The sequence below is a fragment of the Nanorana parkeri genome, unplaced genomic scaffold (assembly GCF_000935625.1).
Source record: "Nanorana parkeri isolate BGI_ZX_2015 unplaced genomic scaffold, ASM93562v1 scaffold1320, whole genome shotgun sequence".
Lineage (NCBI taxonomy): Eukaryota > Metazoa > Chordata > Amphibia > Anura > Dicroglossidae > Nanorana > Nanorana parkeri.
Window position 1 is genome coordinate 159,480 of NW_017307588.1, and position 14,424 is coordinate 173,903.

Sequence of the window (14,424 nt, forward strand, 5' to 3'; positions counted from 1 at the left end):
CCCTCCCTACCCCACCCTTTCTTTTCCCCCCCCCAATCCTTCCTCCCTCCCCGTGTCATTTCCTTCCCCCCTGTTAGTGTCTGTCCGACACGCGGGGTATTGACTTGACTCACTAAATACTGTTATATATCGATTGCACGGTTAATCCACCCCCTGTTATTGTATTGTATGTTTTGTATATTACCTGAAAAATCCAATAAACCGAAATAATTAAAAAAAATTATTATTATTATTAAGTGCTACTAAGTTGATGATGACTCCTGGCAACCACATGGATAGTAGTTCTCCAGAGTGATCTATCTTCAGTTTCCCAATTACATGTTCTATGTCTGTATTCCTCCACCTTATCACTGGTTGTTCTCTTCTTCTCTTCAAGCGTCAAGCATTATTGTGTTTTCCAATGAGTTGGTTCTTTTCTGGTTCAAAATAAGACAGTTTCAGTCTAGTCACCTGGGCTTCTAATGAAAGGTTGGGCTTTATTTGTTGGACCTGTTTGTTCTCCATATTTGTAGAATGTTTTGCCAGCACCAAAGATCAAAGGTATCAGTGCCTTTCCTATGTTGCTTGCTTATTGTCCAGCTTTTCAAATCCATAAAGAATAACAGAAAATACCATAGCATGGACAACAACGATCTTTGTACTTACAGACTCATCTGCCCTTATAAAGATTTTTTTTTCTAGCCCTCCATCCATGCTCCTCCATGTGCTAGTCCCCATTGTATTTCTTGACTGCTGGGTCCTTTGTTGTTAATTATTGATCCAAGAAGACAAAAGCTACCTACTGCTCCTAGCTCTTTTGTATCAACTCTGAAATTAGCTGTCCTTCCAGTTGTCATAACCTTTCTTTTCTTGATATTTAGGTGAAGACCCAGCTTTTCTCTCTTTTTAACTTTCTCTTGAGGCTCTTGAGGTCTTCATGCACAATGCAAAAGTGTGAATCTTTCACTAATAAAGTGTCCACCATAGTTTATCAACTGAGTTCAGGAGATTGTAATGGGAAGGACAGATGATTGAGCGATGACTATACACAGACACAGGAACACGGACATCAAATAACCTTCTTCCCCCCTCCATCAGAAATTAAAAATATATTTTTGCTGCTTCAGAGTTTCTATTTGTTCTTGGCGCCAGAAGCTGGACATCAAAAACTCCCAGCACTTGACAGGCAACCCAATGAGCAAATGTGTTCAAACCAGGTGATAACCAGAACTTTATCCAACCAGGAGACTGAGTCTATCAAATTCTATACCATGCTTCTCAGATTGAGTACATGTTCATCCATAGCCAGATCATCTAGAAGGAACACTAAGAAAAACCTAGAGCCCAGTAGATATTGGGGGGGGCAGATACGACTTTCATGCTCCTGCAGTAAACCACGACAGTAGGTCAACTAGCCAAACCTGCACACTGGCCTGTCACATAGGAGGATGCACTTGTAGGCAGTTGGTGTCTGCTGGGTTAGGCCATGACAATACAGAAAATGCAGATTTGGTGGCTCCTTCTGCAATCCTTACCAGTTGACCGGGCCAAAGTTGCTATGTTGCCTGGGGCCCCATTCTGTCTTAAAGGTAAATTCCACCTTTTAGCAAAAAATAAATGCACACTTCTTCATAAAAGAAAAAAATGTGCATTAAGAATTTCTTTGTATTGAAGCCAGCAAAGCATTGCAACGGTGATCAGGGGATCACAGGTAAAATTATCTGGCTCCTGCAGACTCTTCCTCCAGTTTGTGTCCATACCGGAACAATGAATGGACTACAAGTGCAGTGACATCACTGCAGTTGTATGCCACTGAGAACAACAAGTGCCTCTGCCGCAGTGGCTTGGGATGGGACTTATGAATAGATGACAAGACTGTGCGTCAATGAACACAAGCCTGCGGGGAGAATAACCCTGTGATTCAGGTAAGTGGGGGGCAGGAGGAGGCTGGAGGGTAATTGTGATATGACCGTGTTTCATGGTACACCCTAAATGGGTAAACTTAGACTTAAATCCATCTCTGTGTATGATCATCACTGGAAATGCTTGAGAACAAACATCTATTTTGATTCCCTTTGTCCTATTTCAGGCCAAAAACGAGAGGAATTACCACATTTTCTATGAGATGCTGGCAGGACTCCCAGGTCAACAAAAGCAACTTTTCTACCTGCAGGATGCAGAAACGTATTACTACTTGAATCAGGTACGCCAGAGACTCTGGAGCTTTGAATTATTTTGGGTGTTTTATGTCATTTTTAATACATATATTACTAAAGCTGAGGCTCCCAGACACAAATGGCTTTCAGGAGCTCCCCAATGCAATTCAGAAATTCGGATTCCTGAATACCATTCAGCTTTAGTAATATATGTATAGGCAGCCTAGTAAATAACCCAGCCTAAGTGAAGTGAGCCGAATAACGTTTGGCTATTCACTACGGCTGATTTCAGCCGTACATTCGCTGAAATCAGCCCTACATCGGCTGCCTTCGGCTTCACTTCGGTCAGCCAAACATGCTCTGCATGTTTGGCTGAGCCGAAGTGCAAAGGAGTTCCACTCAGCCGATCCAACATCTGGATGGGCTGAGCCGAAGCTCCGGCAGCTCAATCGCTGCCGTTCGCCCCTATTCACATAGGGGCCAAACGGCAGTGAGTGAATAGCCGAATGCCGCCAAACGGCATTCGGCTCTGCTATTCTGCTCGGTACCTCCGTGTTACCCAGCAGAATAGAAAATAGTGAGAAAAAAAGGGGGGAAAGTGAACCTGTGCATTGCTCAGTAAGCATATATGTACCTTCCCCAGTCTCTACTGAGGGTAAAAGGCCCACCCAGGGCTGGGAATTCTCTCCTTCCACCCATTTGACACCTCTGGTGCTTGACAATTGGCAGCCAACACTATCCCGTGGCGGTGGTGAGAGAGTTCTCAGCCCTGTGCAATCTCCAAGTCAACCTAGCCAACCTAATTCTAAACTATAATGGCCATTTTTTTGTTGGAGTTCCACTTTCTTTTCCTGTTTATTTATTATTCAGGGAGGAAACTGTGAGATACCATCCAAAAGCGATGCAGAAGATTTTCGGAGGCTCCTTTACGCCATGGAATCCCTCAGCTTTAATGGCGAGGATCAGGACAGCATCTTCCGAATCCTGTCCTCCATCCTGCACTTGGGCAATGTCTACTTTGAGAAATACGAGGTGCGACCCATCAGGCTTACAGATATCCAGGCAGCATACAAATTGTATTGTATTTATAGTAGACACAAAGGGATCAATTTATAATCAATGGGCAGGACCCTTCACCCTGCAAATATCTGTAAATGTTCAATCTCTGTGAATATACTGTATATGCCCAAACAAATGTTCTTTTTTTAATGTAATACTGCATTTTGACCACTAGATGGCACCAAGGAGCATAGGATATACATACTTATCTCCTATGCTCCTTTAGCTCCATCTGTTGGCCATATTGTGATATTACCCCCGAAACATTTAAAAATTAATGTAACTTGCAAAGAAAATAACTAAAAAACGTTTGTTTTGGTCTTGACACAAAGCTGCACAGAAACCTTTGAATGGATATTCAGCATTATGTGTCCTGATTTTCAGACTGAGTCTCAGGAAGTAGCTTCAATAGTGAGTGCGAGTGAGATCCGTGTGGTGTCCGAACTCCTCCAGATATCCCCCGAGGGACTGCAGAAAGCCATCACCTACAAAGTGACGGCAAGTAAAACAATAAACACACAATGGTACACAAAGAGTGACACTGGGATCCTAATAATTTTCTTTGGTTGTACAGGAAACCATGAGAGAGAAGATCTACACTCCGTTGTCGGTGGATAGCGCTGTCGATGCCAGGTAAGCCTTAAAGTTTATATCCACTTCTGCAGCCAAGTTGGGATAACATCTACTTTATAATTGGATGCTGAACAGCGTTATCTTTAAGACTCATTTCACTAATGGCGCCTGCCATCCGCCCTCCATAGGAGATGATTCTTTCTCACTTAGTTCAAGATTCTTAAAGCAACATTATTATTGCCATTGTCTTCCAGAGATGCTATTGCCAAGATTTTATACTCCCTGCTCTTCAGCTGGCTGACAGACAGAATTAATAAGCTGGTATATCCCCGACAAGATGCACTTTCCATCGCTATACTGGATATCTATGGCTTCGAGGTGAGACGTCCTACATTTTTTTTTAATAAAGGGACAGAAAAGGGTTTTTTATCCCACTCTCACCATTTTATTGCTCTATAGTGTAAGAAAACTTCGGCCCTCCAGCCATTGTGGAACTCGAAGTCCCATAAGGCATTGCAGGACTATGACAGCCATAGGGATGACTTCCAGAGGCAGATGCATGATGGGACTTTGCAGAGAGTGACCCTGCAGAGCCCACCATAGAGTCTCTATGGTGGGCTCTGCAGGGTCTCAGGTGGGCTGGTCACACCCCTGCACACCTCTTACCTGTCAGCCCCTATCCGCTGTCAACTTCCTCCACCACCGGGCCCCCACCTCCTCCACTGCTGCCGATGCCAGGCCCCGCATCCTCCTGCGCTGCTGACACCAGGCCCTTGACTCAGCAATGGCTGTGAGGAGGAATGCACCACTGCACACATCACCGACAGGTTGTCAGTGATCTGGACAGTGGCGCGTTCCTCCTCATAGGCATCAGGGGGACCCCTAATAGGGATGTGTAATTATTAAATATGATATACAGAGGTTATCATTTGCTACAAAAATTAGCAAATGAATTATTGGGTTTATATGGCAGATATACTTGGTAAAGGGGAGGTGCCCTAAAACGTGACTGTAAGTTGCTAATTTTTTCCTGTGATTCATTTTTAAAAGACCTCAAGTCCGCAGTGCGTGTTCAAACAAACGAACACCAAGGGCTTAAAAAACTACTTGTGGGACCAAGTGCACAGTGAAAAGTGCACAGGGTTTAACAATGGTCCTCCTCCAAAGCAAAAGGGTATCTATTCCTAACCTCCCTCTAAGGTGCAAATCTCCTAACAGGAAAAAGTTCCTCTGAACTCCCTTGGCTAAATTCAGGTTGAACCTTCTTCTCATGGGTTAGCTGAAGCCAAGGTGAGGGCTCCTATAAAGAGAGTCCATCCAAGACAGGGAAAGAAGCAATCTAATAGTCACACATTCTGCCCCTAGACAGGACCTACACCCTTCATCCTGTTGAAAGCAAAATGTGCAATGTGTTTTGACAAAGGCCAAAAATCCTAATCCAGAAAGCAAGTGTAGAAAAAACTTAAGTGCCGTGACCATGAGCCTTATTTACACAGAGAAGTCCCAAAACTATAAGGAACAAAAAAGCAGAGCACCAGCACTCAGTAGTAAAGTTGAATATGTCCCTTTAATTGGACAAAGACATCACAGTGATCAGAAAAGCCAACGTTTCGGGACCGCGCAGGGTCCCTTCCTCAAGACATGTCACGTCTTTCTGCCTTGAGGAAGGGACCCTGCGCGGTCCCGAAACGTTGGCTTTTCTGATCACTGTGATGTCTTTGTCCAATTAAAGGGACATATTCAACTTTACAACTGAGTGCTGGTGATCTGCTTTTTTGTTCTGTGTTTGCACAGCGCCATCCGTGGTTATCACTATGAGCACCGTCTTTCTTGTTGGCCGGAACTGCTGCAAGGTGTGCGGAAGGCTCACCCATCGATTTACACCAAAACTATAAGGGTTGCCCAGTGAATATCTGTGAATGTTCTGTGTGGATATATGCCTAAACAAATGTGTATTTGGGAGTGTATTTTTGAATGCTTTTTTTTATGCAATACTGCATTGTGGCCACTAGAAGGTGATAAGGAGCATAGAAAATAAATCCTTATTTTCTATATTCACCGCCTTGTAGTGGGCATAGTACAGTATTTCACAGAAAAAAACATTCAAAAATACATTGCCTTGTAAAGAAACAACTAAAGAACATTGTTTTGGCATGTATCTGCACAGATGGAACGTTCATAGGGCCCTGTAGAGTTTATATATAGACCCATAGTGTTTATTTTAGCCATCCTTGGGTCTCCTTGCTCATGGCACTAGCTTAAGATCAGACCTGGTCTGACCTGCCTTATCAGGAGGCACTAAGCTCCTCGGAATTCTACCCTCGGCTGAACCAGTGCTAGCCCATCAGCTTCCCCGATAGGCTTGCAAGTGATGGAGCTTGGAATATGTTGGAATATTTGATGCCACTAACTTTTCTTTTCAATCACAGGACCTCAATTTTAACAGCTTTGAGCAGCTTTGCATTAACTATGCTAATGAATACCTGCAATTCTTCTTCAACAAGATCGTGTTCAGAGAGGAGCAGGTAGGTTCTTGGAACATTGAGCCACCTCAAATTTTTGTTGGAAAACTCCCATGTGGTCAGGAACGGATCCCTCCCACTACAATAGTGAAGTAGAGTACTACTGGGCATATGACTTGTCACGTGTTTTGTCAAGTGCTATGGCAGGTTCCAGCTCTTCAACAATGCAATAAAGAATGGACCTCCTTTTTTTAAGACTGACATCATATTTGTTTTCTCTCATAGGAGGAATACATCCGAGAGCAGATTGATTGGAGAGAGATCTCCTTCAACGATAACCAAGTATGCATAGATCTTATTTCACAGAAGCCCTATGGAATCCTGAGAATACTGGATGACCAAAGCTGCTTCCCACAGGTAACTTTAAACCCTGCCAGCTGGTCAGGCGGATCTATAAACTGCTCTAATGGATGTGCCTACTAGGTTCATAAATAATGTGACTCGATATACCTGCTAGAGCAATCAGAACCCCTCATCTTGTGAAACTTTAAAGCATCCCTGTGGGTATGATAAGAAAAACTTCAAAGTGAGCCAGCCTGTAAAAGAAGAAGTTTGATATTTGGCCTTTAGGGCTCTGACTGTGGTTATGAAGAGCTCCAGGTGCTGCAGATATCAGACACTTCCGGGTGTTTTGGATAGCATGTCCCACTGGTGGGTGAGTGGTTCATCCCGTCGCCTCCTATAGCACTACCGGACACAGCAGTGGCATAGAGGCTAGTGGGTGGAACCACATCGTCCAGCGGGGGGACACTCTATCCAATACACCCAGATTTGTCGGGTGACCACCACTCACCAGAAAGGCCAAATATGAAGGCCAGCTCGGGGTCCCCATGAAGTTGAACGTCAGGGAGAAATATAAAAGAAGCACCAACTTATCCAATCATTCGCTGATTAATAAATCATGCAGTGCCTGTTCACATAAATACATCTGAAAGCCCACACCTTTTAGACATGTTTTTTCAAATGCAAATTTAAATGGTGCTCTGGTCCCTTTTTCTTGTAGGCCACAGACCACACGTTTCTCCAGAAGTGTCACTATCACCATGGAACCAACGAATTGTACTGCAAACCAAAGATGCCGCTACCTGAGTTTGGGCTCAAACACTTTGCCGGGAAAGTCACTTATCAGGTAAATTACATCCTGTTCTATGGAAAACCCATCTCCAAGGCCCTGGTTTATCAGACATTAATGTTGTTTTCTTGACGTGAGTTCCTGAGGTCTGCTGAGATCCTAGCCACCTGAGAAACACTTCAATTTAACAGAATGGGAAAGGGTGGAATCTCTGTTTGGTTTCATTGTCATTTTTGTCATTTCTCTCCCTGGTGTTACTGGGACAGAAAGTGAAGGGAAAGTTCTCCAGTGGGAGCACATACAGCAATAGAACTTCCCCCGTTACTATTACTGTCTTTTTTTCCCAATGGAGAGACTTTCATCTCTTCCTGTCCTTGTGACACACCAAAAAGTGAGAAGAAGTCTCAAAAGGATGAGGCAGACAGCAATACAATTTGGGCATGGGTGTCAGTTTGTCAGTTTGAGCTCTACATTAATAAAACACATTTCACATGTGTGACCTTACATTTTTACCTTCAGGTGCACAAATTTTTGGATAAAAACTATGATCAAGTCAAGCAAGACGTCCTGGATCTTTTTGTGACTAGTAAAATCAAGGTAAGGAGCCAAGACTCTGCACAGTAAAAACAGTAATACATTTAATAATACATTGATGGTATATAGAGGCAGATGATTGCTGAGCGGCTGTCAGAGTTGTATTCAACTGGTGGGATGGTGAGTTTTTCAAGTGGAAAATCCAACTGTTGTCTAGGCTAATATGCGGACAATACTGATTGGCCAATGTGCTTTAGAAACAATTCTCTAGTGAATGAACAATGAATGATCAGTGATTGTTTGCTTCTTTGAAAATATGCCTAAAATTATGAATTTTCTGCTACTGAAAAAAAAATTGCTTATGAGTTTTCCTAGTGTATGGTGAGATATAAACAGGACTTAGAATGGTGGGAGTTTCCAGGACGCGCCATATTCATGATTGTTTATGGCATGTTGTATAGTAAAATTTGATGGCTAATATATGGTGGTGGCACATGGGTGATAGATGGTTTGATTATGGCATGCAGTGTAGAGACCCTTGATGGCTGGTATATAGTGGATGCACATGGGTGAGAGATGGTTAAATCATGGCATGTGGTGTAGAGAACCTTGATGGTTGGTATATGATGGTTGCACATGGGTGATAGATGGTTTGATTATGGCATGCGGTGTAGAGAACCTTGATGGTTGGTATATGATGGTTGCACATGGGTGATAGATGGTTTGATTATGGCATGCGGTGTAGAGAACCTTGATGGCTGGTATATAGTGGATGCACATGGGTGAGAGATGGTTAAATCATGGCATGTGGTGTAGAGAACCTTGATGGTTGGTATATGATGGTTGCACATGGGTGATAGATGGTTGGATTATGGCATGCAGTGTAGAGAACCTTGATGGCTGGTATATGATAGTTGCACATGGGTGATAGATGGTTGGATTATGGCATGCAGTGTAGAGAACCTTGATGGTTGGTATATGATGGTTGCACATGGGTGATACATGGTTGAATTACGGCATGCGGTGTAGAGAACCTTGATGGCTGGTATATGATGGTTGCACATGGGTAAGAGATGGTTGGATTATGGCATGCGGTGTAGACAACCTTGATGGCTGGTATATGATGGTTGCACATGGGTGAGACATGGTGGAATTATGGCATGTGGTGTAGAGAACCTTGATGGCTGGTATATGATGGTTACATTTGGGTAATACATGGTCTTAATATCCTGTCTTCTGTTTCCTCAGGTAGTGGCCAACCTGTTCTTCACCCATGCACAGGTGCTATCGCAGCAAAAAACCATGATGGGAAAAAGCAGCACTGTCACCAGAAAGTTTAAGGCGCAGACAGTGGCAGCCAAGTTTCAGCAATCCCTCCTGGAACTGGTGGAAAAAATGGAGAGGTGAAGGATTATGCGGCTTGTGGGGAGTTGGTGGGGGGAGTGGTAATGGGGGCTGTTCAAAATATTTCCATCATTACCCTTATTACATACCAAGACCTACCCTGTATATTCTTAATGGGATGATATAAAAGGTAGCATTGTGATTGGTTGGATTTTAATTAATGTACACTTGCCAAGAGAGAACTATAGGGGCTGCTACTAATGGACTTATTTTGAAAATGCCAGCTGCCTGGCTGTGTCTGCCTTGAGCTGTCTATAGGTGGTTGAGGAAAAGAGTTAGCTGTTCCCTCTACAATTATCAGTTACATATATTTTCCCTATCATTAGTGAAATATCAGTCATTTAGGTTTATTTACATCAAGAAGCAATGGTGCTAAGGCATGCTAAAGTGGCCTCTGACGCAGTATAGTATGCTACAGGGATAGCATTAGTTAAAAATCAATTTTAGCGTATCTTAAAGCTGAACTCCGGGATCAGCACATATTGTCCTGATATTAGAGTCATGTGCATTCTTCTTGAATCTTGGTGAGCTTTGTGTATTTCTTCCAGATCTGTGCAGTAATCCCGTGTGAGACTTGGAGCTTCCTGTAATAAAGACCAGTCACTGCTGCTCTCTCTCCTTGTGCAGGGTGACTGGTCTTGTCCCCGCCCCCTCCTGTAATAAAGACTGCTCACTGCTGCTCTCTCTCCTTGTGCAGGGTGACTGGTCTTGTCCCCGCCCCCTCCTGTAATAAAGACTGCTCACTGCTGCTCTCTCTCCTTGTGCAGGGTGACTGGTCTGGTCTCTGCCCCCTCCTGTAATGAAGACTGGTCATTGCTGCTCCCTCTCCTTGTGCATGGTCTTGTCTCCGCCCCCTCCTGTAATAAAGACCGCTCACTGCTGCTCTCTCTCTCCTTGTGCAGGGTGACTGGTCTTGTCTCCACCCCCTCCTGTAACAAAGACCAGTCACTACTACCCTCTTTTCTTGTGCAGGGTGACTGGTCTTGTCTCTGCCGCCCTTGTGTAGTTTTCTACAGGCAGCCTGTAGTGGGTGGGCCCGGCTGGATTCCTCCCGCATCTCTTATCTCTTTACAGGCTTTGTACAGCCCAGTGATGATGTCACTGCCACTGTTACGAGGTAATATCTGGGTCTACAAAGGCATTTGGCACACAAATTGGATTTATATCCTCGGGGGTGGGGATTTTTGAATGACGGTTTTTGTGCCTGGAGTTCAGCTTTAGGTGCTGCATCAGCGCCTACAGATTGTACTGCTGGTAATCCATTCCTGGGGTACAGTAGTTCTGAGTTGTGGACCAAGAGCAAGCATGCAGCAGAATGTCAGAGACAAGTCAGCAATGGCAGATCACAAACTTTTCCCATGACAGGTTTCCTTTAATTTGTGCAATAATTCCTCCTTGTGCTTATTTCCAATGTTTGTGTTTTTATTGCAGGTGCAACCCTTTCTTTGTTCGCTGCATCAAACCCAACAGCAAAAAGGTAAAAAATGGGAAATATACACTGAAGCATGTACAGAGGACAGCAAAGTGTTCAGTCCACGCTGCTGAATAACTAAATATGTTCATACTTTATAATCCTAGCGCTACCTAAGTAAGGTTTATTTTAATGTTATTTGGTGAAGATTACTTTTAATTTTATTTGTGCCATAATACAAGTGATTGCAGACAGTAGCATGGTGCTCAAAACCAGCCACATGATGGCTAGTAGTAGCAATATATTTTTTGAACGGACAATCATTCGTTAAGGGGTCCATTTATAAAATGTTTGCAGAGCAAACCTCTCTGCGAACACGATTCGCAGAGCTTTATGGCCACTACATGGAGCTGAGGAGCACAACACTTTCCTATGCTCCTATGCCCGGACGGCCCTGTGAATTTCATTGTCCCCTCCACAGTACAGATGTATGGGATGTCTGAGGCTTGTCTGTGTTGTTTGCAGGAGCCTGGGATGTTCGAGGCTGATATTGTGGTCAGTCAGCTGAAATACGCCGGGATCTTAGAGACCATTCGCATTCGGAAGGAGGGGTTCCCTGTTCGTATCCCATTCCACATCTTCATAAGCAGGTAACATCATGTTTTCGGCACTAATGATACTGTTTTTTGTTATGCATTTAAAGCTAGCACTAGCAGTAGATGTTAGCATTGCTGTATATATACTGGGGGGAATTTATAAAAACTGAAGCAAACAAAATCTGGAGCCGATTTGCACTGCAACCAATCAACTGCTCTGTCTCATTTTCAAATCTTACCTGAGCAAACTGAAGAGAATTGCTGATTGGTTGCCATGGGCATCTGCTCAAGATTCTGTCTGCTCCAGTTTTGATAAATTCCCCCCATTGTATTTATGTTGTAGGTTTACTAGCGTTTTACAGCATGCTGTAATACCAATATTAGTCTCTAGATAGCGCACGTTACAAAGTTATCATTGTACAGTGCATTGGGTTAGCTTGAGTGAATGTTCATATATATGATGCACTGATGAGAAAAAAATAAAGTGTCTTTCTGAGTTTGTGTCTGACCAGCTTCTGCCCAGTAAAGGTTAATATTGGATAGCAGGTCACCCCTTGATAATAATGTCATTGGGTGAGTGTGACTGCTCTATAGATAGACTTATTTAAAGCATTGTGTGTGATCTCCTATCTCCAGGTATCGCTGTGTTATGGACCTGGGACGTAATATCCATGCGGATGGACAGATATGTGTGACCTTGCTGAGGAAATTGTGTCCTTCTGTAACTCCCAGTTTGTTCTGCATTGGGGTCAGCAAGGTAACTATTTCCACATGGAGAAGGCCTGACTCTGTGCTGATTATTCAAGTATCTATCTATCTATCTATCTATCTATCTATCTATCTATCTATCTATCTATCTATCTGTCTGTCTGTCTGTCTGTCTGTCTGTCTGTCTGTCTGTCTGTCTGTCTGTCTGTCTGTCTGTCTATCTATCTACAATTGTATAATCTGATCTATCAGTGTATCTCTGTCAATTATCTAATATTTACTTTTTCTTTCTTTCTTTTCTAATCTATCTATCTAATGATCCATCTCTATCAATTATCTCTCTCTCTCTCTCTCTCTCTCTCTCTCTCTCCCTCCTATACTGTTAAACTAGCCCCAGCAGTAATACTAGATAATGATCCAACAGTCAGCTTTGTACTTCCATTGTACTTCATATAGATTCTGGATGGAGGAGGATGAATTCACATATAATTATTATTCTGCAGAATGTGTTCCCTTCTATTATCCAGAATATTTGGTATTTCCATGTTCTGGATGAGTCTCTCTCTCCGATACTCAGATCTCCTCTCTTCTCTTTTTCTCTTCAGCTTTTCATGAAGGAGAATCTCTACCAGCAGCTGGAAAGTAAACGGGACCAACTGATGAACAAGGCAGCAGTGACTCTACAGCGCTACAGCCGCGGGTACCTCACCCGGAAACGTTATACCACCCTGAGATACCGGATCATTAACCTGCAGGCGCTGGCACGTGGCTTCCTGGCTAGGTATGACCAAGTGGGCCGTTCACTTTGCATAGGGATTTCCACTTTTTCCATCATGTGCAATCAAATATACTGTTTTTTAAATATTTTCCTTGCATGTGATTGAATAATCTTTGCGAAGTATCATTTCACCACTTTCACTAAACTAAAACAATTATTTTTTTTCCATCACCAGACGTAAGTTTCAGAACTATCGGAAGAGTCTACAGAAGTTCAGAGCAGTGGTCCGTATGTACGTGAACCGGAGGAGATTCCTGAGGGTAAGATGATGCATCACCGGTGTCATGATGCAGAAAGGGCTTCTGGGTAACTGTCATTTTTTGATAGGCTCGCCATTAAAGCAATCGTGGGCTTTGGCCATGCAAGGTAAATGATGCTTCCCCAGCAGGACATGCTCACCTTTCCTTCATTCAGCTGCCATTAGCAAATATAAAACCCAGCACATATGGGTATTGTGAGTATAAAACTAGAGCTTACACATACAGTATATCCCGGGCCAGCATTAAAATCAACCTATTGCTTTTATACTGTAAAACAATAAAAACATTTGATTTAAAATAAACCTATTGCCTTGCACTGCAAGGGCACAACACTGGTTCACTGGAAAGATGAGTGTCCCTTGATATGGAATCCTTGATCCTTTGACATCTCAATAACGGAAGCTTTCACAAATTGTAGATCCTGCCTCCTATCCTGACCTCTCCCCATATATCCCCTTCCTCTTCCATTCATTTTACCTAGTTGGAACCAACCACTTCATACTTAGCCTCTGAACCTTGGTCCCGAAGTTTTCGTAACAATGTTCGTAGTACTTATAGCAATGGTATGTAGTCCTTGAGGACTGCACTGTTTGACTGTATCATTATATCATGGAAACCTGAGTTTGTAACCTTATTTGATACTGCGTTTTAATACACACTGAATGTGAAAGTGTGATCACTGTTATAAGCATTTAAAACAAAACAAATAAAAACTTTTTGGAAAGATGAGTGTCCCAAAATATATGTCACTCCATTCAGCTGCCCCTGTGACCACTGCCTTCCTTGGCCTAGAACCCAGGAGCCAGTCTGTCCAATCCAGGAGTCAGGATTTTGTTAAGGAGACAGTTCCATTGACAACAACAAGAAAATTGATCCAAACCAAAACCAAAAAATTTGGATCGATCGACCTGAACTGAAAAAATGAAAAATTTGAATCGATCCGAATTCTGAATATGAAATCCGAAATCTGAAAAAAAAAAAATCTGAATCGATCTAAAACTAAACAAATTTTTTTGGAACCTTTACATGTCTAGTACATGCTGGAAAGTGAGCATGAAATTGAGGAGCTCTGACTCAGCATTAGGAGTCTCGGACCTCTGCAGGAAGACCACTGTTTCCACATACAGAGCAACCATGCTGGCAGGGGACAGGCTGTTCTACTCAGGCTGTGGCTGCTTTCTAAAGAAAACAAACACATTGACATTGAAGAAAAGAAGAAGACATTGAGCAGCTTTTGTTTTGATGATCCAGACAGGAAGTACAGCTGGGATATAAAGAATAATTTTCTTACTGGGAATGGAAGCAGCGCTGGTCTTGGGCTACCTCGGTGATGTGTAAACAGGCTGCACCTTTGTATTTTGTACAGACAGGC

At 43.0% G+C, this 14,424-nt stretch overlaps 1 protein-coding gene across 1 annotated transcript in view; it reads left to right on the plus strand.

The window, feature by feature from the left end:
• MYO15A (myosin XVA) overlaps positions 1-14,424 on the plus strand; it is an 87,880-nt gene that overhangs the window by 20,335 nt on the left and 53,121 nt on the right. Inside the window, exons 13-27 of the mRNA XM_018569305.1 lie at positions 2,069-2,182; positions 3,006-3,167; positions 3,579-3,692; positions 3,769-3,827; positions 4,022-4,145; positions 6,197-6,292; positions 6,515-6,646; positions 7,293-7,418; positions 7,881-7,958; positions 9,144-9,298; positions 10,731-10,776; positions 11,236-11,360; positions 11,943-12,063; positions 12,620-12,795; positions 12,968-13,052. Coding sequence (XP_018424807.1) covers positions 2,069-2,182; positions 3,006-3,167; positions 3,579-3,692; positions 3,769-3,827; positions 4,022-4,145; positions 6,197-6,292; positions 6,515-6,646; positions 7,293-7,418; positions 7,881-7,958; positions 9,144-9,298; positions 10,731-10,776; positions 11,236-11,360; positions 11,943-12,063; positions 12,620-12,795; positions 12,968-13,052 — 1,713 coding nt within the window. The remainder of the gene's footprint in view (positions 1-2,068; positions 2,183-3,005; positions 3,168-3,578; positions 3,693-3,768; positions 3,828-4,021; positions 4,146-6,196; positions 6,293-6,514; positions 6,647-7,292; positions 7,419-7,880; positions 7,959-9,143; positions 9,299-10,730; positions 10,777-11,235; positions 11,361-11,942; positions 12,064-12,619; positions 12,796-12,967; positions 13,053-14,424) is intronic.